Raw genomic sequence first — 23,619 nt, forward strand, 5'->3', positions numbered from 1 at the left:
ACAAATAGGAAGCCCGGAGGATGAAAATGTTATTACACTGCATGTACATCAACATATATGGTAGTAAGCCAGGAGGATGCACCAGGGTACTAAGCAATGGAGCATCTGCACAAAAGGAAACATTTACAGATTGTGTGAACTCACTTTGAACATTCTGAGAAAATGGTTTGACCCAGGCATACATTTTAATGAACTTAATGTAATTAAGAACTTCATTCATCTTCTGCACACGCTCATCTGTTGTTGATACACATTTTCTTCTGAAGTAAGCTGTGAGGCGCGATACAAACATCTGAAACAAAAGGCAACACCATACAACATTAATGGCAACTCAGAAAGAGCAAGTACATTCAACTCCTAATTATCAGAAAAATAATTTTGTATCTGAAAAAGGGATTCAGGGATGGAGCAACTGTTGTTCTAACATAAGAGTCAGGCTGGAAACACTATTCATATCCTTCCACCCCTCTGCACTGAGCATTAAACTCACAACAGCAAGTTTCAACAAAAATAAAATTTGTGAAAACAAAGTTGTGCGCTTTTACCAACATTGAACAGTACCAGATTTGTTAAAGTTTCTGAAGCACAAATACTACAAGCACATTAACCTAAAGACACACCAAATTGACCCTCATGGCAAATGAACAGTAGAACCCATGTTAGCCAACCTTTTAACCTGGTCCCATAAGGCAAAAGAGCAAGCTGGACTTTGCACAGCCAGCTCAATTTCTCCATACACCACTGCTATGAAGGTGATAAAAACAGTTTTAATATTTTTACTAAACCAATCTAAAAATAAATAGTTGATCACGTGTTTTTAAGTATCTGCTACTCCTGCAATTATCCCATTCCGGGTCTGAAATTCAAACCCAACACACTACTTCAAAGAAGTTTTCAGCTCCTTGCCCTTCTTCACACTCCTGCAATCTCTTTTAGAGTCCCCATCAGTAGAGGAGGACTGCTGAGAAGAACTAGAAAAGATGATCAAACTCCACTCCTCATTCTCACCTTTAAAACATAATTCTTATTATTTTAATCCTTATTGTTGGCCAGATAAATTGGACGAAAGTGGACCCCACAGTATTCAGCCTCCGTGATTTTTAAAATTTGTATTATGAATATAGTGACAAATCTTCAACAGCCTTATGGGGCATTTTAGAGGCAAGAAGATTTTGCTTAAACCAGCCTATTTCACAGCTCAGCAGAAGTAGACATAGGAGCAACTAATCAAGAGTACTCTCTCCCAGATGCAGTGCTTTTCAACATCTTTTGCTGAAATCAAGAGCAATATGCTCATGCATCACAGCTCCTGTACGCAAGCTAGAGGCCTTGTATCTCTCCAACTTCAACCACAAGCACCTGTGCATTCTGCAGTTTAATTTAGGTATGCATATTTATCACAGTCAATCTATCAGCTTTCCTATTTCTTTTTTCTAATTTTCTTTATAATTTTGAGCTTCCTGTTTACAAATTCCTGCTTCATACACCATCTTTAGAAACCCCTTCAACAACATGCAGTGCCATAAAGGGGCTAAATCTAGCACATTTCAACACCTTCTATTCAGAACTATACATATGTCTGACCTAATAAAAATGAAGCAAGTCTTAACTCTTTCCAACTCACCATTGCTGGGTAGAAAAGGATGAAGACAGCAGAGCCCAAGAAGCCTGTTGGACCCAGAATAATAACATTATAAACCATTCCTAAGATGGCCACAATAGGGCCCCCAGCCAACAAACTGCCAACTGCTGCAGCTTCAAACATCCTTTGACCATCATTGGAACATACATTTATGAGCTGAAAAATACACATAACAGATCATTTAGACTTAGGGCCCAGCTCATTCTCAAAGGAATGTATTGCATATCCCTTTCCACAATGCAATTTCCAAAATGATGCTACAGCCTACCTCTCCAAGAGACTTCTCCTTGATGTTCTTCAGCTTAAGAATTTTCTTGAATGCCATTGTCAAGATAGCTCCACGCAGTCTAACCCCCGTGCGGTAATTCAAAGCCCAGGTTAGCGCCAGGGACCAAGAGCGCACTATTTCCGTCATAAAGATGCCAAAAACTAAAAACAAGCTGTACTGCAGGTTGGACTCACTCTGTTGGGTATATTCCAAAAGATGTTTCACAACGAACGCCTACAGGAAGAAATGCAAGCTTGCATGAACACCCCATCATCCCAGAAGACCATGCAACAACTTTATGTTAAGTTAGAAATAAGTAGGCTACTTTGCTTTTAAAAGAGCCGTTTGAAATAGAAAGCATCTTCTTTCTAGAAATAAAAGGTGTCAATACAAGTACTGTAACACAAAGCCCTGCTGAGAGCCAAGCACTGAGTCAAATTTAGTAAGTAAAGAGAGTTTAATTTGGAACCATATTCCTTGCAGCACGCTTCTAATCCTCCGTGTCTTCTAACTTAACATAAATCTGTCAGTTAGCTGAAAGCAATGCATTATCATATAGAAGAGTTTTAAAATATAGTCACTACTTATACATCTGCGCACATTAAGAAACATTCCTTTACATGACATTAAGACCTTTTTTATTTTATCTTTGGTTTGCTTCAAACGTGCTTATTTGATAAAAAGGAACAATGTACCTACAGTTGTAGAGGGGAAGAGTGAGAAGGGCATTTGCAAAACATTCCTGGAAATAAACATCAGCAGTTTAATAGTAAAGAAAAAAACAAGCAGAAAGCACAAGGTACGCAATACCACAAATCATTGGGGACAGGGGGGAAGAAAAAAAAAAAAAAAAAAGACAAAATTAACCATTCGATCCCTCCCCATGCCCTCTCCCCCCAAAAACATAAACACTTTACCTCAGGAATCACATTTCAAACATCACCTGCAGAAAGAGGACAGCCCCCAGAACCATCGATTCCCACCTCCAGCTCTTTGTGGTCCAACGGCACAATATAATATCATACAACTCACAATCACCAGCAATATTAAATACTATTGACTGCGAAACAATAAGCTTTTATTTTAATAAAGTGCCATCTTAAATGGTAACATCTCAGAAACACTGTACAACAGGTAGAGCATTGTATAAACATACAATCTGCACATACAGGATAATTATAAAGGGCTAATATCTAACAGTCTTAGCCTCTAACAAACTAGATTTGAAACTACACACAAAATTATAAAGATACAAAAACAGAACAGTATTTGTTCATGAAGTCCAAAAGAAGTCAAACTTGCAGGTGCCAACAGAGGAGGCTTCTGAGGCTGCACAAATTCTGAAATCTGGTTTAAAAAGTATCCTACAGTAAGGCTTCACAGACAGCAAAAGATTTCCTAGAGAGCTTTTCAACAAATGATGCTTTAAGATACTGGTGCTTTTGATATGCTAGTACAGAGCAGAGAATTACCTTTGCCCACAATAAAAAGCAACAAAAAAAATCTGAGACCAAAGAAAATATTGAGAAGCCTTTCATGTCACAGTCCGTTGAAGTCCTCTTGGCTAAACCAGGTTTTGCAAATAAGAGTTCTGTATAGTTTGAAGAGAGAGGAAAAAAACAAAACCCCACTACTTCAGCAAAGGTATATATAGCCCAGCACCAAATAACAGGAAAAAAAAGGAGATCAAATTCATCTGTTCTGAGGAAAATAATTCTGCACATCAGAACCAAGGAAACATGCTGTAAATAATTTTGCTCTTTGTTTTTCACAGGTGTGAATTAAAGCCAGATGTCCATCAGGTTCTGGAATGGCCACTGAGAAAATTTACATACCGATCCCTGAACAAATGTGAGAAGCTCACATTCACAGATCTATCACATTCCAGCTCTCTCCTTACTTCGATTTAGTTTTACAGCGACTGTTTGGACCACAACTGCATACAGTTGGTTTGCAGTTACTAAGGAGATTACTGACTTCTTTTTCCGGTATTCAATCCAACATATGCAACCGAGTCACTGAGCAATTGGGGTGAAAATGCCCCTTTTTCCTCACGAGCTGTAACTCAGCATGGTCGCAGACTGCAAGCATTTTCTCGCACACCACAGCATTGCTGAAAGTCTCCAAGAGAGGATGTATAAAGAGAGCAGATGTTTCCTGGGGTCTCATTCCTCCCAAAACTTTTTAGTGCAATTTTTCAGCACTGTTTTATAGATTCAGCATCTCCCGTGTTGAAATAGAGACCAGCTTACATTATACCCCCATTTTTATTTTTTTTTTCCGGAAGAAAGAAAAGAGGAAACAGCAGATTAAAGAATTTTGAAAAGGGAAGGGGGAAAAAAAGTCACACAAATTAACATTTACATCCAAACACATACTACTTGAATTCAAACTAGTTTAATGACAAGAATCCAGCATAAAGTTATTTACAAAATGAGAAAGTTACAGTACAAAAACTAAAACTCAAGCTAATGGGGAAAAAGGAACTCCTGTGACTATTACCGTAGTAGTTGGTACTAGCTGCTTGGCTGTCTTAAGCATTCCCATTGAATAAACATTACCTTACCTTTGCTCTTGGCGTTGGCTCTGCCCAGCAGGACTGTCTCATTCTGACGCAGAAAACAGCCATCCTGAAAATTCTAAAGAACAGCTTCTGTCACTGGTCCCACTGCAGTGCCGGCATCCCTGCTGCAGCCAGCGTGCGACAGCACGGGGCAGGCTGCAACTGGAGCCAACTGGGAAATCAGGAAACTTACCTCCAATAGCTTACCACTCCCCCCTCCAATAACTGACCAAACTGTCAAGCTGTACTCCACTAAGATAGCAAGTTTCCCCATCTCTCAAACAGGAAGAATAGCTCTGAACAGTTACAAACAGGTACATTGTTCAGACCTGGAGTTAAACTGATGTTTAGCAATAAAAAACTTCTTTGCTCCTCAACCTGAACTTGAAAGTTTTGGTAGCTGATCAAATGGCAGCAAGTTCACTGGAGATAAATAGTATCTCACCTATACCAGTACATTCTGATGGTTATCACAAGGCAGTCTGACACTTGCAGCTGTCTCACCAGGTTACAGGTTTGGATATTGTGCCAGATGCAGAATTTATCAAAATAAAATAAAAAATAGGAAGACCCTTGAAGGATCTATCCAACATCAAAAAAACCCTACACAGGAAGCCTGCAACAACTCCTTTCCAGTTATAACCATCACAATGATCATTAGCAAAGCCACAGCTGTTGGCTGGTATTTCAAGGTCACAGATATTCAATTAAAATTTTTGAAGTTTGATATAGTGTTTAACTCCATTTTTATAATTTTCACCAATACATGAGGTCAAGCCAAGTGCTTTTCCTGATCTCCCTTTTCACCTTCAGGTGACTGAAAGGGTTTAACAGTACAGGAAAGCACTGATACTTCTGAGGAGACAGCATAGGCATATCTATGAGGCATGCCATTTTTAAAAACAGGGAGGAGGGATGGTAAAGACTTATTTTTCATGCCAAATGACGGAACCAAAAGGGAATTGTTCCTTATTCAGAGAAATGAATAAGGTTGCCTGTAAATGGGCAAATGTCTATAGCGAATTTTATATTACCCAAATCGAGCATCAATTGCAGCGGTAGCCCCCAGCCTAGTCAAGTTGGTTTGTTTTTCTGCTTTCCCTCCCACTCTCTCTCATTCAGCAGTTCAGCTGAGACAAATTGAGAAAATTACACTACAGAAATTAGGGGCAACCCTGCTGCAAGTTCTTTGCTAAAGATAAAAAGCAGCTGCTAAAGCCCTGCAGTGAAACAATGACAGAAGCTCTTCTTGGGGAAAGCTAGTGCTGTTAAAACCTTAATCACAATTCATTGTTAATTACCAAAGTATGTTCGCATATTTTATAATACAAGCTAATATAAATTATTACAAAGAAAACAATACCACAGACATATATTGTTATTCATATTACATGAAACAAGGAAAACTTTAAAAAGGCTTAAAAAGCAGAACATTATTTGATAAGACATCTAAAAGCAGGAAAACATTTTAAAAAGACATTTCACCTAACAGTGCACCCAAATGTACTTACCCAAGAAATGAACCTTCAGCTTACCAGCACACTGAAACGTGTACTACTAGCAGTAATACTGCTCCTACTCCTCAAGGGAAATGTGTAGAGAATAAATTTAGTCAAAAATTCAACTGTAAATCTGCACAGCACGTGCAACAAACAGGTGACAAAAAATGGTGTGAATGTCAAGTCCCATATGTTGTTATCTTCATTACGACCCACAGCAACAAACAGCAGCAGTTCCTAGAGGCAATAACGTACTCTAACACTTCTACATGAAACCTGTCTGACCATTCTCTGTAGGATCAATAAAGACTATACCCATGGACTTCTTGAGACCTGCTCACATTAGTTTTTAAGTAGCACTCTAATAAAATTGTTTCGTTCCGCTTCTTGAAGACTGTGCTATTAAAGCCAATAGACTAAGATTAGTATTTTATCAGACTGAATTTTATTCCAAGATAAATTTACAGAATTGCAAAAAGAAAAAGAAAACAATTCAAAGACCTGCACGTAAGATTTTTATGCAAAAAGACCACATATCTGTTAAGGAAGAACTTTAATCTATACTCAAAACCAAATAGAAAAACCAAGTATGCATTTCCTCCAAGATACCTAAACTCCCCCTCCCTTCTCCAAGAACTTGCCTCGGTATTCAGCACCTTTCCACCAGCTGTAGGAAACCTATCTTGGATTCTTGAATCACTCTGGAATTTTGCCCCAAAATTTCTAACTAGTCAAAACATTTAAGTGATTCTGCAATGAAACCTTAAGATTTTACAGTTGGCCATGAGATGGAGCCCTCTGGGGTTGTTAAAAAAAGGATGGATATTACTTACTGGTCCACTGAAACCCGCGAGCTGCGTGATCATCAGACACACTATGGAAATGATGAGCCTGGTGCGGCAAAAAATCCACACGACCCTCCGGAGAGAGGCATCATCGGGCCCACTTTCTTTCAGTTCTTCCTGCCACAATCTCTCCAGCCTAATAAAAACAGAAGCCTCATGTTATAAATTTTTCACTGTGAGAGAAGGTATAATCTGATAGGCACTTCTCTGTGAAAATTCCAAGCACTTCCTAGCTCAGAGCAACAAAAATTACTAGATATCAAGAGAAATAAATACATGGCACATTCTGTAAGGTAAAGAGAAATATCTGCATCTTGAAATATCTATGTTATGTTTTTCATTCCTCTCTTCTGTGGAAGTAACATGATGCCTTTTGCTTTGCCTGGAGTTTCTTTGGCAATCTTAATATACTGACTTGTCACAGTCTTTCCTTGCTGATCTCACAGAAGAGTTGTGGACTCAAAACCTGAGGAAAATTCCCATTAGCCATAAAAGGTTAGCCTGATCACAAGATCTAACCCATATTCAATCAAATCACCTTGCTACTGTCAGTATTACTTTTCATTATTTTAGCACAAGATTTTTTCAGTGCAGCCTTGAGAAAGAATTCTGTTTTAATAAAAAATAAAGGCATGCAAAATCAGAAAAACAATTGCAAAACACTCCTGGAGACAGAATCCTCTAAGTTCACTGAAATCAGCAAGAGTATAGAAACAGTGCAGCAGAAGGAAGTGGTCTATGAAGGATAAAACTAAATTCCACTATTCTGAGAAATGCAGAACAAAATATCAGTGCTGCTTTTCTAGGGCAATACTATATCATTGCCTGAGAACTAACGCATAAAAAAAAAGGCAACAAGAAAATAACAAGCAACAAGATGTCTCTACCTTCTACAATTGACGTCTGAAGACTCATGCCTTGATAAAGACCACACATCACCCATAAACAATTCGCCTTTCTTGTACGCTCTCTGGGCCAAAGGAGTGAGCCACGAGAAGGTCATGCAGGAGAAAAGCCCAGCATTATCAACAGGGTGCTGGTGTCTAAAAGAAAAAAAAAGAAAAAAATCACAAACAAACAAAAAAGGAAACAGAACTGTAAATCCTTGAGAAATACAAAGACTCCTCTCATTGAAAGTACTCAGAGTACCAAATGGCCCGTGCCAGTCATGCCTGCTAAACAAATTCTGATGTTTTCAGTATCAGTCAGCAGACCTGCAGCTGCAATCTTACTGTGTGACTGGGTTTGAAAAGCAAATGCTGTATCAGTTCTTTCGTAGCCTAAAGACTTACTTGGAAGTAGTCCGTATGGGTTTCAGCACATTCAGGCCATGGTGGTATTTGCCCTTGTGATGCTCTTCATCCAGCATTCTCAGCTGGGAGTGCACAGAGGTGTCCAGTGGCAGACCCTCTGCCCGAGCAGCTGCTTCCAAGGCATCCTGGCATTCAATCTGCTTTTACAAGAGAGACAGCAGAGTCAGAGTTCAAAACTGTTTTTAAATTCTAGGACTCTTGACTCCAGCAACTTTGTGCCTTTTTCTTCTGTAAATTACTGCACAACAGCAATCGCTACCGTTTAAATGTCTTACAGGACAGGCTTCAGCCTGGCACCAAAGACATGGAAGGCACACATTCTAGATCCGCATTAAATTGCTGCATTTGTAAAACATAAATTAAGACCAGTATTGTGCCTGTGCATTCCAAGGATAGACCAGACTAATCTTGCATCCTGCCACAGGAAATACAATAGAGAAAAATTACAAAATCAAGGACCTTTGACATCAGTTCAGGAAATCAATGACTGGCTTATGCAGTAAAATTAAGACATATATTCTTGATGAATTTACACCCTCTTAGAGTAATTTAGATATTCTTATCCAAAGAAAATTCAAATTATTTTCAGAATACTACTAAAGTCCCTTATTCAAAGATACATTACATTAGATCAAGAAACAAATACGCTTTAAGTAGAATTATACGTTCTTTTACCACGTTTCCTGCTTTTTCTTTTTCCCTAAACCAAAGTGAACAGACGACAATTTCCTCTGCTCCCAGCCGTGCTTCTCAATCAATGGCTCAGAAACTTTATTAACAATCACTTAAAAGGCAAGCATTATCTCAGGGGAGTTTTTCCATAGCCCTAGTGAAAGGCAAACCTAAATGCTAATAAAAGGAGAAAGGAAACAGCTGTGATACAGAGTAGTCAAAGTGTTGCAGAGTTCAAACAAACCTTTTGATCAAAAGCTAGATGTGTCAAAATTATCTGAGATTAGCTTGCTATCTACACTTGCATAGGGCTCACTACTCATTCTGCTAACTTAATGGACCATTTATTGCAGTGCCATGTTACCTGTTTGTATTCTAATTTTTTTGAAATTGAGCTACTTTACTTTGTGGAAAAAAAACCTTGGTTCTGAGGTAACAATCTTCCTGTCTCACAGAGATACTATGTTTACCCTTATTAGTTGCCTTCCCAGAGCAAAGTTATTTTATTTCTTTAAAAACAGCAACTGTAAGTGCCTTGTAGCTTCCTAAAAACACAGTATCTGCAAAGCACTGAATGCTTATCAATAGCAAACACTTGGTTCCTAACTTTGCATCGTGTAATTTTTGTCAGAAATGCCACCATTTATCAGAGACTTAGTCTGTACTACATTAACATGTAAGCATTAAGACACTCATGTGAAGGATGAGAACAGGAAATTTATAATAGCATAAATATGTCCTTTATTTATTTAACCATAGTACTCAAATAGTGCCCAAGTATGTTGTCAACAATCCATGGCCCTGATCTCAAAAAACTTACTCATTAAACCTAAAGCTGTAAGAAGAGAGCAAAGTAATAAGAACACAAAAGAACGTTACAACATTATGACACATGGAGTGACTCAAAAATATGTAACACTTAAAATCTGAATTAAAAGACTTCTCACTCAACTTATATTAAATTACTGACTCCCTAAGGGCAATACCACCTTACTAAATCCACCCAAATCAGCATTAACAAGGGACCTACCAAAGATGTCTCAAAGGACTTCAGAGCACCCAAAAAGTACCTATAGATTAAAAAAAAAAAGTCTTCCAAAACCACTGTATTTGTCAGCACAAAAGAATTTTTTCATCACTTACAAACAAGAATAGCTTTTTAATAAGAAAGCACAACTGCAAGATACTGTATTTTTAGGCAGTCCAAAGATAATATTCTTAAACGCTCACTGTGAAAAATAATCTCTCCAGAGCTGCTCAACAGGCTTCTCTCAGAAAAGGTGGAAAAGATGTGTTGATAAAAGACTGGGGCACTGCCTTTGAAAGGCCTTTATAACATCTTGCCACATAGACAAGTATAAGCGCAAACCCCTAGTCGAGAACATCGCCCATCCTCATCCTGGCAACACTGTCAAAATCCCACGTGTACAACTGTCAAGAAATACATGCATCACACCACTGCACAGTTAAGATTCTAAGACAGACCATACCATTCTGTGTCACATTAGAGAATCTTCAAAGCGTAGAGTTTATCAGGAAGAAGCAAGACTCCTAAGCAGTTCTACAATGCGTTTCTAGAGCAAGAGACTGAAGTACAAAACCTAGCAACAACCCCAACGGGTTTCTGAATCCCTATTATTTTTTCAGGTGTTCATCAGCTGGCAATATCCTGATTGCCTGCCTCCATGTACAGTTTTCTTGGAAACAAAAACCTTGAAGTCGTCATTAGCAATATGATGTAACAGGCTCCAGCACTGCTCTTGAAACAACTGTCTAATAAATCACCACTGTGCTATGAAGCAGAAATCAGACAGCGCTTTTTCTAATTCAGCAACTTATTAATATACCAGTACAAGCAATGCACTAGGTGATTGAATGCAGTGTTGATTACTCTAAAGAAATGCTCACAGAAACAAAACAAGCCTAAATCAGATATCACTAACTGGAGGGGGAGGGAATCATTCAGACATTTCTTGAAAAACAGCAGCTCACTACTCAGCATCATCGAATAGGCCAAAATACAATGAAGAATGAAGAACCGTTACAAAAGACAAAGAATAAAGCAGGAAACGTTACCATACCACTTAAACCTAGGGTTTGCCTCCTTTTTGAACACCAGAGTCAGTCACTTCAGTTCAAAAAGGATATTATACTTAAAATTACTTTCTGCGAGCAATGAGAACAGTTCAGATTGGAACAGCTTCCACACAAGCATAAAGCTAAGACTTTTCAGCTGGATAGAAGAGAGAAATAAAGATAAGGTACACATATTTGAGAGGTCCATGAAGTCACGAATGGCATGAAGAACAACTATGGAATGATCATCAACTGTTCTTCCAACAAAAGAACGAGGGACACTCAGTGAAATTAATGTTTTTCACACAAGGCATAGTTAAATTTTTAATCCTCCGTCACAGGAGGATGTAAATTTCAAATGCATAAATGGACTAAAAATGGGACAATTCAACTCATGTATGATAAGCGTCTCATGGCTTATTAAATGCATGACAGAGAGCGACAGCAATCATTTACCCAGAATCTTATTAATAGCTGGTAGATTCCAAAAAAAGTTTCTGAAGCCATGGGCAGCTCCTAACAGAGGGTAATAGTTCTGCACTCCACCTTTTATGAAGCTGTAGCCCACCTGGGTACAGGCCAATATGATTCAACAGATGACTGGTAAAATAAACAGATGAAGAAAACAGTTAAACTTTTAATCTTGAGGGCAATCCCCAAGAGTATGGAGAGTACTGAGGAAGTATCACTACATGCATGATCTTGTCTTCTGCTTTTACCTCCACAGCTAGCTCAGACAGGCAGAGAGAAGCATGGCTGGTGCTGCTACCACAGAGCACGCCTGCCCCCTCTGACTTTCTGCAGCTTGAGAGCACAACAAAACCCTACCACCACCTGTTATCATGATTTCATTGTCCAATAAATTGGTTATAGCAATGGTAAGCACATAAGGTAACATGAGAGCCAGAAAGTAGTTGGCTTAAGACCTGTCATGACAGATAGTCTGGGTAAGGTGAGGAAAGTAAGTTGTTTAAGGGCAAGGGAAAAACATTTGCTCATTAAATTAGAGACAGCAATACCAAAGTCACCATCCATATACCAAGGTCATGAGAAGAGGCCACAAACATACAGAAAATTTAGAAGCCAAGCTACAAAGCTGTCAAATATACATAATGTCAGAGATAAGCAGGACAGAAGTTCTGTAGGAAGAAAGAGGCATTGGGAACATTATGCCGAAAGGCAAACTCAAATATGTGAAAAAAGGACATTTCTGAAAATCTGCTAAGCAGCTAACATGGGCATTTATTTCTGAGGATGGGGAGCAGGTGAAGAGAAAGGAGGTAGCTGTGTTGTATATGCAGGAAAAAAAACCCACAACACAAAACCAGTGAGATCCTAGCCTTTCACACAGGCAATCTCATATTTAACAGAAGGTACCAATTTATTGGTTTGACAACTGTAACAATCAGATGATAATAGCAAAACCAGACAAGCCTGGAGGCCAAGTAAAACAGATTTTTCCATCCCTTACTCATCATGCAGAGAAGGAATTTGATGGTATGTAGTCAACATATGACCTAAACCCACCCATCAAACAACTATTGTCTCCTCTTCCATAAGGCAGAAGTGTTCCAGGGCTCAGGTCACTGCAGGGAAGAAGCTGCATCTTTTCTGGTCCTACTGCTACCTGACAGGAAATGAGAGCAGACATACAAAGGCTTCTTTTATTGATCCTTGCAGCCAATATAGAATACAAAAGCTACCATGGTTGATTTACTGTTTCATAAAGATAAAATTGTTTTATTTAAGTAGTAAAGAACTCTGAATTGGCAGTGCTGCAGAACAGGAACTCCCACCTCTTGCATTTAGAAAGCAGAACTCAGCAGGCCTCCTCACTCTTTTGTTCCAAGTTCTCAGTAAGGAGAGGCAAATGGGAAACTAACAGACCAGCACAATAGAGCTCAGGACTAGGCAGGCATATGGGAGGAGAGAATTATATGATCACCAGTTCTGCCCAGTGCTTAAAGCATTCTCTGTATCACAGCTCCAGGATAATCAGCAATTTTAAAGTATTTAAGATACTTCATTAAAGTCTTGTTTTAAAATACCAGTCCTAGTTATTAGTTTGTATGGTCTGGGGAAGAATAGGATCAATTGTTCCAGTTAGCTTAAGGATAACTAAAATAAAATAAAACAAGAGAAGAGATATACTGAAGTTGTAATTACATCCTTCTTCCCAGAAATTCCTCTGAGTGTTTCCAAGCATAACCCCACTTGAAAGTAGTTAGGGGTTTTATACACTGCTTCTTCAGGTAGCACAGGCAAACCCTAAAGTGCTGTTGTCCAGACTTCTGGAAGTCACCAAACCCAGGAGCATCTAAAAATTAAGTAGGTTTGCAGGTCCAGACATTGTCAAATCCACCATTGCTCAGTGAAGCAGCGAGTGTTCTATGAACTTTATATTTCACTAAGGCAATTTTCTTCTTTCACTGGATTTGATGCAGTACACAATCTACATAAGTATTAATATGGGGATTTGCAGCATTAGGCTCCCAGCCTGCTCTGTAGCTAGAATGCTTTATAATACCCTGCCTGATTAGAACATGAGCCTATTTAAGATTAGTTTGGTATATTGCCCACCCATACCAGCTGTTTCCCTGAAGGAGAGGCAGCAAGGAGCAGGCACTGGGCTAGATCACAGACAATAGGTGCAAGGAAGGAGGCATTGATCCTTTAGACAGCTGCATACATTGATTGCAGAGTACAGACAGTACAACTGAATTCACACAGCACCAAGATGAGACCACCAGATAGCTTTAGATGCCTAGAAATTGTGGCTTCCAGGACTGGTGCAATGAACCAGGAATTAACTGTGCTCTGACTTGCCACAAGAGTTCAGAGATTCAACAGCTTTGAAGTCCAGCCATTCCCTCACATGCTGTTACATGTGACTTCATTACAGGAAGACATCTACAGTTGTTCTTCTGGGCTAGGATTAGCAGAAATTGAATTAGCATGAGTCATGGTTTCAAAGCTAGCCTGAGTTTATGCATCCTTAGATTAGAGCAGAAGTCTCCCAGTAGTGCTTGGCACTGGTATCAGGGCTCTGTAGCCAAACAAGATCGGGTATGTATGTTTGTGATGAGCCTGAATATTTTAGTCACATATATTGAGCACTTTTACTTGATACACAGAGTCCTTGGTGGGGACAGGTCTATCAGTTTCTTCCAAAAATATTGCTTATTTGACCTTGCCCTTGAATTCTGGCAAGCATTAGCATTGAGGTGAGATGTTCTAAACTCCTGCTTGGCAAACCCACTTATTCCTGCAATCCAAGAAATGCAGAGTTCAGCATATAGTGTTCATCTGGGGATTTTGCAACAGTAACTGCTGTGTATGCATTTGATCAGCAGCTGTGTAGCTGCTTAGGCTTCTGGTATACATGAATCCATGTCTTTTGTTTTGCATTAAAACTAGTATTCATGATCTTTTTATCAAAGGATATAGGATTCATTCAGAGCTGAGGTTATACACTGTATAACTAAGGTTATACACCCCCCAGCACTGGGGCTACATAGCTCATCTACACTAACAGCACAGTAACAGCAGACTCCTGTGGAATGGGAAATGATGATCAGCCTTAACTGTAAATTGTCCTACAAAATAAGCACCATAAGTGTGCTCTGACCACAGAGCTGGGAAACTAACCTGTCACTAAGCAGATTGAACTAGCACAGCACAGGCTGAGGATTTAGCTCCTGACTTGCTCAGGTAAGCTCTACTATCCTGAACCACATGCAGACAGCCTGCCACATGCTGGAGGTATTCTTCCAGTAATATCCTTTACCCAGGCCACGCCTAAGCTAGGTTACAACAGAAGCTACACAGGTCAATTTAGTACAATACCAGGAGTATCCAGGGGGTCTTTAAACTCAAACTTCTGTGGAGTGGAACCACCAGTGACTGACAGCAGAAACTTTAACACCACAGCATTTACTGAGCCTAATACAACAGCCTTTTATCCAACTCACCTTCCTGTACCAACACATGCTTCAAAAACCAAGGGGGCACCCCACTGAAGTGGCAAATGAACTAGTAAACTCAAAGTAAACACCTCAGGGCTCAAAACATGTTGGCTTTGAAATACTGTAACCTTAGTCCTCAAAAAGGACTGAAACACAGATTTTGTTTGTGGAACAGCCTGTTCACAGGATGCAGTTCAGACCACAACTGACTATTCCTTAGCACTAGAATATCAATGTTCAAAAACTAATATCCATCTCAGTGTCTCAAGGTATCAGAACTCCCTGCATATAAGTGTTCTGACTCATTTCAAGTTAAGGTCTCCATTTGTTTGGATAAGTCCATTAAATCCTTCTGGCAACTCTTATAACTGTACACTGAGTTTGAGACAGCCATAGGGCAGAACATCTCCAGCACCAATATGAATGCTACACTTTCCTTCACTGGCAGTTAATCTGCTCCTTACACACTTTTGGTCATGAACAGGCCAATTTACAAACCTGCTTTGAGAGAGGAACAGCAACCAACAGTAGTCAAAGACAATACTGGCAACTGGCCAGATCTGAGGTTTATCACATGGCTAAGACTTAGACAAAAGACAGTTAGTGCACAGCTAACTATAAATGTAAGCCCTGAATTAGCCAGAACACCATGTTCCTCTAGAGAACATCTCTGCCCAGTGAAAGCTTTTGCCTTTTTGTTCCTCCTACTATAAGTCTTCTCAGGTAAAGTTAAACCCCCCTCCAAGTTTCAGGTAAACTTATAATACATGACTGGCTGATGGATATGCTCCTTTACTTCTTCTGAGTAGCTAGAAAATCATCATAAAACATTCGCCAACAACCAAGTCAAGGATCTTGTGTCAGGTTAGCAAGTACTTTAGTAGCAGAAGTACAATGGTGAAACAACTTGACAGAACATGATTCGAGCCAAGATAACATTCAGTTCTTTGGGCATATCAGGGAATTAATGCATCATTAGAAAGCAACATGAGTCTTTGCTTCTGCACATAGTCTAATTGCATTCAGTTTCCAAAGATAACAAATACTGACAAGACAGATTTAAGTTATTTCAATTGACTTGAAAAAGTAAAAATAGTTAACATTTAGAGAAAGACATGCCTTCCATATGTAGGCACTTCACTTGCCTAGATTTGCCTTCTTGAGCTCATTATGTGAACTTATCACCGAGTCTCAGCTCTACTGATCACACCAAGGATCTTCAGACAAGTTTCTGAAAAAATCACCAGAATAGCTCAGGATTGAACTTGAGAGCATTTTACATGCTCCTGATACAGCTGCACTAAACACTTGTAGGTGGCATAATGGTAAGCCAAAGTAGAAATGCTAAGGAAGACAGAAGTTCCCATCTTCCTTTCCTTCCTGTCCACTGCTTAGAAAGTTTGAGTATCATCAAATTAACAACAGGAAAATTCTCTATAGTTTTTAATAAGGGTACACTCACAGATATTCAAGGCACTGTCAGGGCAGTTAAGTCACTGAAACTGGGTTTGAGGGATGCTACCTTTCAGTTTCATGTGCTGTTCACCTTAGCCTCTTTCAGCATGGGGGCTTACATGTTCCTAATTTCTGACTCGCCTTTGTATTTAAGACCCTGGTTCCATTTACCCTCTCCTTCCTGTCAGCTTCCTTCTCTCAGCATGGCACATTATAGTGGCTGCTTCTTCCCAGAAGTCTCCTGCAGTGGTCTGTACCAGCAGTGTATTACTTTGTCTAACGGTCTCAGTCTACAGACACTTGTTCTAGAATAATGAACTATAGAGGAAAACCATTGCTCTGAAACAGAAATTCCCTACCACCACAATTTTAGAGGTTTATTAGCACAATATGTTTCTAACCACCATACTATATTTGTTCAGACACCACACAAGTATCAGAGTTGTAGGTGCTGCATTACACTTTCTTATAACAGTATATACCATATAGTATTCAGTTAAAACTTTACCAGCAAAGAGAGTAAGGTCATGCAACACCTCTTATGGGCACTGTCTGCAGAACTGGTCTAGTCATCAACTCACCTAAATCCCCTGCTACTTCAGCTGCTCAACTACAGCATTAGACTTTTAGCCTTCAGAGCTGATGTTACAGAGACTGTAACAGATCTGATTCACTGCCTGTTAGTAGGAATTGGTTCATTTTAGAATGTATCATACCTGCTCCCTGCATCAGTGGCCTTACACTGCAGCAGTTTGTTCACAACAGGGGAAGAACACACCAAAGCAGGATCCATAGAGGAGCATGCCTCACCTAGTATAGCCTTTTATATAGGATTTTCAAAGATCACTGGACAAACACCATTTTCTTTCCTACTTCATGGAAGAGTCAAGCAGAAATACAAACAATTAAGTTTAATAGCATTCATTTCCAATTTCATCGTAACAGCCCCAGGAAATAAATACCTCCTTGCAGTCAGAGTGCAGCAGTAAGTGCACTATCCTGCAAAAGCTGAAATTCTAATTCTAGGTTTGAATTATTATAAGAATTCCAATTTATTGTTATATACCTGCACCTATGTTTTACATGTTTTATGGGAACACAACCTGAACCGAGTCCTCTCTCACCTTCTATACAGCTATAAGTTGAGAAACTAAGGCATCTAAGACTGCACTTGTGTGTAGTCTATTAACAGACTCAAGCTGGTAAGTGTAGCCATAGACAGTATAATGGCAGCAGTTACAAGTTTCAGAAATATATCACACACATCCAGATTTACTCTATTTTTGCACATCTCTCCCAGCACAGCCAGATGCTCAGACGGGTGGCAATTAAAATGAATCTAGCACTTTTCTAGTCATCTTGATCAAGTAGTCAACTGCAGTTTCACCTTCTCATGCAGTAAGCACTGTCATGAGCTCAAACTACTGCAGCTTCTAGCTGTAATCTGAGCCAGCCATATAACAGTATCTCCATGCAGACCAATTCAGAACACCTACAGCTCATAAGAGCCTACTCAGGCTGCGATTCCTAAAGTTTACTTAGTTATGAAAATATGAAATCTTCTGGAAAAATGCAGAGACATCCAGCAGCTTCGGCTACAACTAAAAGCTTAGAGTTAAGCTGTCTAGGCTTGCTCTGAGTATGGAGTGCCAAGGCACTACTACCCAGGCTACATTCACATTCCTATTTTTGAACATGTTGTTCAGCACAGTTGGTTCAGACATTTCAGATGCTCCAGAGAGGTTGAAAGGCAGAGTTGATCTGACTATTGGACAGTCAGACAGTGATAAATCACTTCAAAGCTATCAGTGCTTGAAGGATTTATATCAACTCCAGCAAGTTCTGATCACCTTCTCTGCCGTCTTTGGCAAAAGCTGTCAGAGACAAACCTGAAAAATAAGAGATCAAGGAGAAGACAGGAATATTAGTAGGGCTTCTGGTAGCTGAAGTCAGCAACATGTTTAAAGCAATGGCTGTAGTTCCACACTGCCCAGTGTCTTCAAATGCAGCAGTTTACACTTAAGGCTTACTACAGATGCTGTAGATGCAGTTGTGTTTCAGCAGCAAGAACCTAATGCTCAATACTACATTCTAGTCAGAATGAGTTACAGCTTTGAGTATAATTTGTGAATTAGTACCCTAGCATTGTCAACTTAGGGACTAGAGTTTAAATAATTGAGTTCTCACAAACATTGTGTATCATGAGAACAAGCTGCTTCTACATCTTCTGTTGCTGCAAACAATGTAGGAGAGCAAAATACGCACTCACTGTTCCTCAAATACACATGAAGTCTACATTTGAGAAGAGCCTATTCCAAAACCACTTTGAGAACAAATTATTTCTCCTCCTCATCTATCATTTTTAGTGTGTTTCATGGACACAATAGGACCTTCCCTCCTCAGGACAAACTGCTGCCATGAGAAAAACTAAATTACTTCAGATGCAACTTGAAGGATGCACAAGCATTCTAAGAACAAGAAGTTCTAAAGGTTTAAGTATAAATCAGTATTTCAAAACATCCCTGAATTTTTATTCACTGGTAACATAACAGCTTCTTACAGAAGAAGACTGACTACAGTGCTAGGCAGCAAGTGCACCTTGAAGTTATCCTCATTCAGAAGAGCCATGCCCCCACACACAGTAAGCCCAGTTAGCACAATATTATGAATTGGGAACATGTAGTTAACACCCTATTTCATAAGCTACATTAAGGTCTCCAACAAAAACTTAAAAATCAATTGTTATAAGAACACTCTGCAGAAACTCATGCACAAGGTGAATACATGCATTCACAAGCTGTATAAAAATTGTTTCTTGAATTTCAGTCCCAGAGTGCCTATTTCAGAGGTCCAAATTTCTATAGCAACATTCCCACTAAGCACCAGGAAATGTTGGATTAGACCTACTTATGTTGCAGCATGATTTCAGTTATGATTCCAGGAAGCCTATTTGAAAGCTCCTCTCTTCCAAAGAAGTGATCTTTCAGGCCATGACCAAACAGTGTTTAAGCTTCTAAGGAAAGAATTGCAATTTTTTTCGTTATTGTCATGAACCACACTACAACCTTTATGCAAGGCAAAGAAACACACATAAAAAGGCTCTGGGACCTTGGCTCAGTAGTAAAAAAGGTCTTTAAGCTGTAAAGATCTTGATCAGTAAATTAACTAGTCCTGTCCACTTCAAGTTAAAGAGGATGCATAAAAAAATGCAGCAATACAGGGAACTCACTGGAAAACCAGTGAGTCATGTTATTGATCTGCCAATGTACCTGTAGCCCTGCCAGAAGCAGTCAGCACCACTGGCCATTAACCAGTAGTCCTTGGCACTACCAGAGGCAGCACGCTCCTGTATCCTCCTCAGAGGGAACCATGCACTTCTACCTAGCTCTATAACAGTATAAGGTACCTATGCAACATGTTAGCGAGAAGTCTACCTCATGCAGTGTAAGTCTCCTGTAGAACAGGCCCAAACCTGCATTCCACAAAGATCTGAAGTTAGTGGTGAAATAACAGCCTTAATCTGCTTGCAGCTATGTCATTTTGTGGTCAAGCTACTTCAAAATCCTGAGCTAGGTTTTCTACAAGAAATTTGAGAGTCCCAAAATATCTATTGATAGCACACTGGATTCTGTTGTCCAAATGACAGTTCCACTACAGCTTAACCCCTCTATCTGAACTGCTGTGGTCCTGCCCTTCCTCATCAGCTCAGCTCTCCACTGTGTTCTGCCACCAGCTGTGACAACACACACCAATAAGCCAGTTTAGGCATGGCTCAGATGCAACCCGATCCCAGGTTCCATTAAGGATAAAGCAGTGAAGGACACAGTCCCTTCTCTCCCCTTGAAACAGTTTTCTTAACAGCTGAGCTAGAGTATCTACCATTTTGTTCCAGGCAGAGAGGAAGTGCTTGACCAAGCAGGCAAAGCTCAGCCTTATAAAGGAGAAATCTTTGCTTATCCCTATTACCAAAAGTACAAAGCATCCCAACAAGTGATAAGGTCAAGAATGCTGCTGAAACCAGAGCTTGTTTCAACTAGGAAAAAACCTTAGTACACACAAACATTAACTTAGATAAGTAAAAGGACCTGTATTCATAACACCTTAACCTCAGTATTTTGCAAGTAAGCAGGATTTAATCTCACTGACATGCAGCAACAAGTTCGGAGCTGTTTGTGTTTATGGATTGTACACATCCAATCTATAAGGCTAGCAAAACAAAGGGTACCAATGTTTGAGGTAAAAATTAACTCATCCCTGGCATATTGAACAAGATAACTAAGCAAGTAAAATGTCACAGTGCCCACCTGTCAGAACTAGCCAATTCCACTAGCAAGGTAAGTTAGGTTCATTCCTATACTCAAAGAAACCAAACCAGATAAAGTTCCAGGTAAGAACTGGAGTAAGCCATCTTCTTGCATCAGTAGTGACAAGCTTTACAGAATCCCTATTTTGCAATCAGTTATCTGGGTCTACTACCCTGTAGTCACAGGCAGCAAACCAAATGGTAGAGGTAGAAGGGTAAACAAGACTACAGCAGAGTTAAGCTGACCTGAAGCTGCCTCAAAAAAAAGTTAGAGATTTTAATGACATGCTGTACAGATGTGCAGGATTTAGCTCACTTTCAGCCTTCAAAAAAACCAAATATGCTGGTTTGATTGATTTCATTCATTTAAAAGGTTTAGAGATAAAAATCAGGATTTGTCCTCAAAAGTCAAACCAGGCATCAACGTGATTAGATGATGCAGACCAACAGGCAGAGATAACACACTATGATTACTGCTTAAATCCACTATCAGGAAACAAAGCTGTCCACCAATGGCATCACTGTTGTCACCAGTAATGTGACAGAGCAGATTTGCTACTGGATGGTGTACAGTGGATGGCAAGCCCATGACATCAACATAATAAATGCCATTAAAAAGCTGCACTGTGACTCCAGCAAGCTCTTAGTTCTGCATCAGTGCCTGCTCTAATGCAATCAGACACTCTACCTTCCTCTGAACACTGTCAGCAATAGTCTGCTGAGTCATAGAGCCTGCAGGGACACCAGGAGCTGCAGGGCCTGCAAGTGCAAACTGCACTCAGCCTGCTGCAGAGCAGATCACTCCAATCTCAAAAAGCAGCAGTGCAGCACTGTTAGCCCACATAAAGACACCCAGCAAAACCCTTTAAGCCCCAGTGAAACAAGGCAAGCCTTATCTGAAGTACATAGTTATCTCAGTGTCTAGTTCAATGCAGCAAAACTTAAGCCTTTAAAACAGTCTTCACAATTCCTCCATACAAATAAGGCAAGTTCCCCCATTTCCAACCCTCTCACACCAGGGCTGTCACGGGTAATCTATATGGAATGCCCAGCAGTACATTTGCAAGCACCTTGTTATTGCAAGAAATCAAACACAGGCAGTATTAACTTCGTTTGGCTTCAGAAAGTTCTACTTTAGTATTTTAGGAAAGGTGAAGAACAGGACATGCAAGGAAATATTTCAATGCTAGCATGCAGAGCAGGGAATATTTTTAATCTTCAGCTTGCACAGGTTATTAGTTTCAGACCATATCTTTCACCAGTGTGGGTGTTCCATTTACCTGAGCATCTTTGTGCCCTAAAGCAATTGGTATATGCACTCTTTTCAGTGAGAACAAGCTCTAAAAATTAGAAGCGCAGAACAATGACATGCAAGCTTTAAGCTAGTGGTTATTTCGAGACCCAGCTCTCAAATTAAACTAGAAGTAATTATGACTGCACCTCACCATGTTAATACACAGATGCACAAGAATAGTATTCAATACAGATTACTTCCATCTGAGGGAAAAAAGTAAAACTCTTGCTACTAGAGCTAGCTAGACATCTGCTTTAGAAAATTAATCCTTGAGAAAAACATGGCATGATTAAGAGTTTTTTCAGCTGCCAACACTGAATGGTGCATGATTTGTGCTGAGCTCTTCACTGTTCTTACTTGGTTGTAATGATTCTCTCAAGTACAAAAGCTTAAAACATTTCCTGGATTCACATCAAGATCTGAATACTAGAAAAAAGTCTATTTGTTCAAACGTTACTAAGAAGCCACATTTAAAAGTGAAATATGCTTAATAAGTGCTCAGACTTGTTACTAAGATAGCTACAGTATCCCTTAGAATGACCTCTTCCAAACATAAGGGAATATTCATTATTGACCTTCAATGCAGTGAATCTATATAGAGCTGGCACAGCAAAAAGGCTGCTGCATGTAATTTAATAAGCATAGACTGCAACACAAACAATGAAAAAATAAACTGACCTTATGTTTAGCATGCTGAAATTTTGACCCTTCTTGCTCTTCATGCTGCACCGAGTTGGCTCTCTCCCTCACACTTCTATACCCAGGACTGGGTATAACGTACTCTTTTCCTATGTCGATGTCTTTCATCTTCTGTAAACGCCAGGGTTTACACTTGTATTTTCACCTCGAATATCTGAAAAATAATTAAATTCCACTTTATTATATGCTATACCCAACACACCAGTTCCTTTTAGTCATCTATTTTGAAATAAAAATCAGAAAGCAGTTGCAAAAGATTTTTATTACAACAGGACTGCAATAACGCAACTTTGGAAACCCACACAAGACTAACTTCTGAAGTAGTTTAAACATACCCTGAGGTAACCAAATAGTACAATGATTCTCAATGCACTAGAGTACTGTCACACTTCCTCTCTTAGAACTCTGAAATACAATTATGCAGTCTGACAAACTTAAGTAATAGCTGCAGTATTTAGTTGAAGACTTAAATTTGACTTGGAAGATCAAATCCCCGAAACCTTTTAACCTGACAACTTATCAGTACAAAGTTCTGCAAAATTGAGCTCTAGAGATATTGCACAATAAAATTAGTCATTCCACACAGTCTAGAGAAAAATATATTCCTTCTGTAAAGCATTATTCACTTACTCCATAGACTTGAGCTATCATTAAGTATGAACATGCACAGAAAGGAGACACATCTTCAGCGTTGCAGGTTTCCCCTCATCCTATCAAATTGCACTGTAAAGTCAGAAGGAGAATCAGAGTTCAAAAAAAAAAAATCACCTCCCACCACAAGACCTTGTTTTTGTAGCTGCTTTCTTGCCTTCTGTCACTCGCCTTAAACGAACGCAAAGGAAGAAGTCTGATTAAGTTAACATTAGTCAGAATCTGCATCAGCAGGTTGGGCTTGGTGCACCGGGCTGCCACCTCTCCGCCGCCTGCAGAAGCAGCCTCATTCCCCATGCGCTGACACAAGTCCCCTCCAACGCAGCCCTCCAGCAGCCAGCCCCGGCTCACCTGCCGCCCCCCACCCCCGGGGC

At 39.6% G+C, this 23,619-nt stretch overlaps 1 protein-coding gene across 1 annotated transcript in view; it reads right to left on the minus strand.

The window, feature by feature from the left end:
• The window catches only part of ABCC5 (ATP binding cassette subfamily C member 5), a 49,702-nt gene extending 26,389 nt beyond the window's left edge, over positions 1–23,313 (minus strand). The window contains 8 exon segments of the mRNA XM_009634384.2: positions 145–292; positions 1,625–1,798; positions 1,911–2,144; positions 6,806–6,953; positions 7,705–7,860; positions 8,110–8,267; positions 22,574–22,748; positions 23,225–23,313. Coding sequence (XP_009632679.2) covers positions 145–292; positions 1,625–1,798; positions 1,911–2,144; positions 6,806–6,953; positions 7,705–7,860; positions 8,110–8,267; positions 22,574–22,702 — 1,147 coding nt within the window. The 5' untranslated portion in view covers positions 22,703–22,748; positions 23,225–23,313.
• Positions 23,314–23,619: the final 306 nt, after the last annotated feature.

This window comes from Egretta garzetta, unplaced genomic scaffold, assembly GCF_000687185.1.
Source record: "Egretta garzetta isolate BGI_Z169 unplaced genomic scaffold, ASM68718v1 scaffold172, whole genome shotgun sequence".
Classification (NCBI taxonomy): domain Eukaryota; kingdom Metazoa; phylum Chordata; class Aves; order Pelecaniformes; family Ardeidae; genus Egretta; species Egretta garzetta.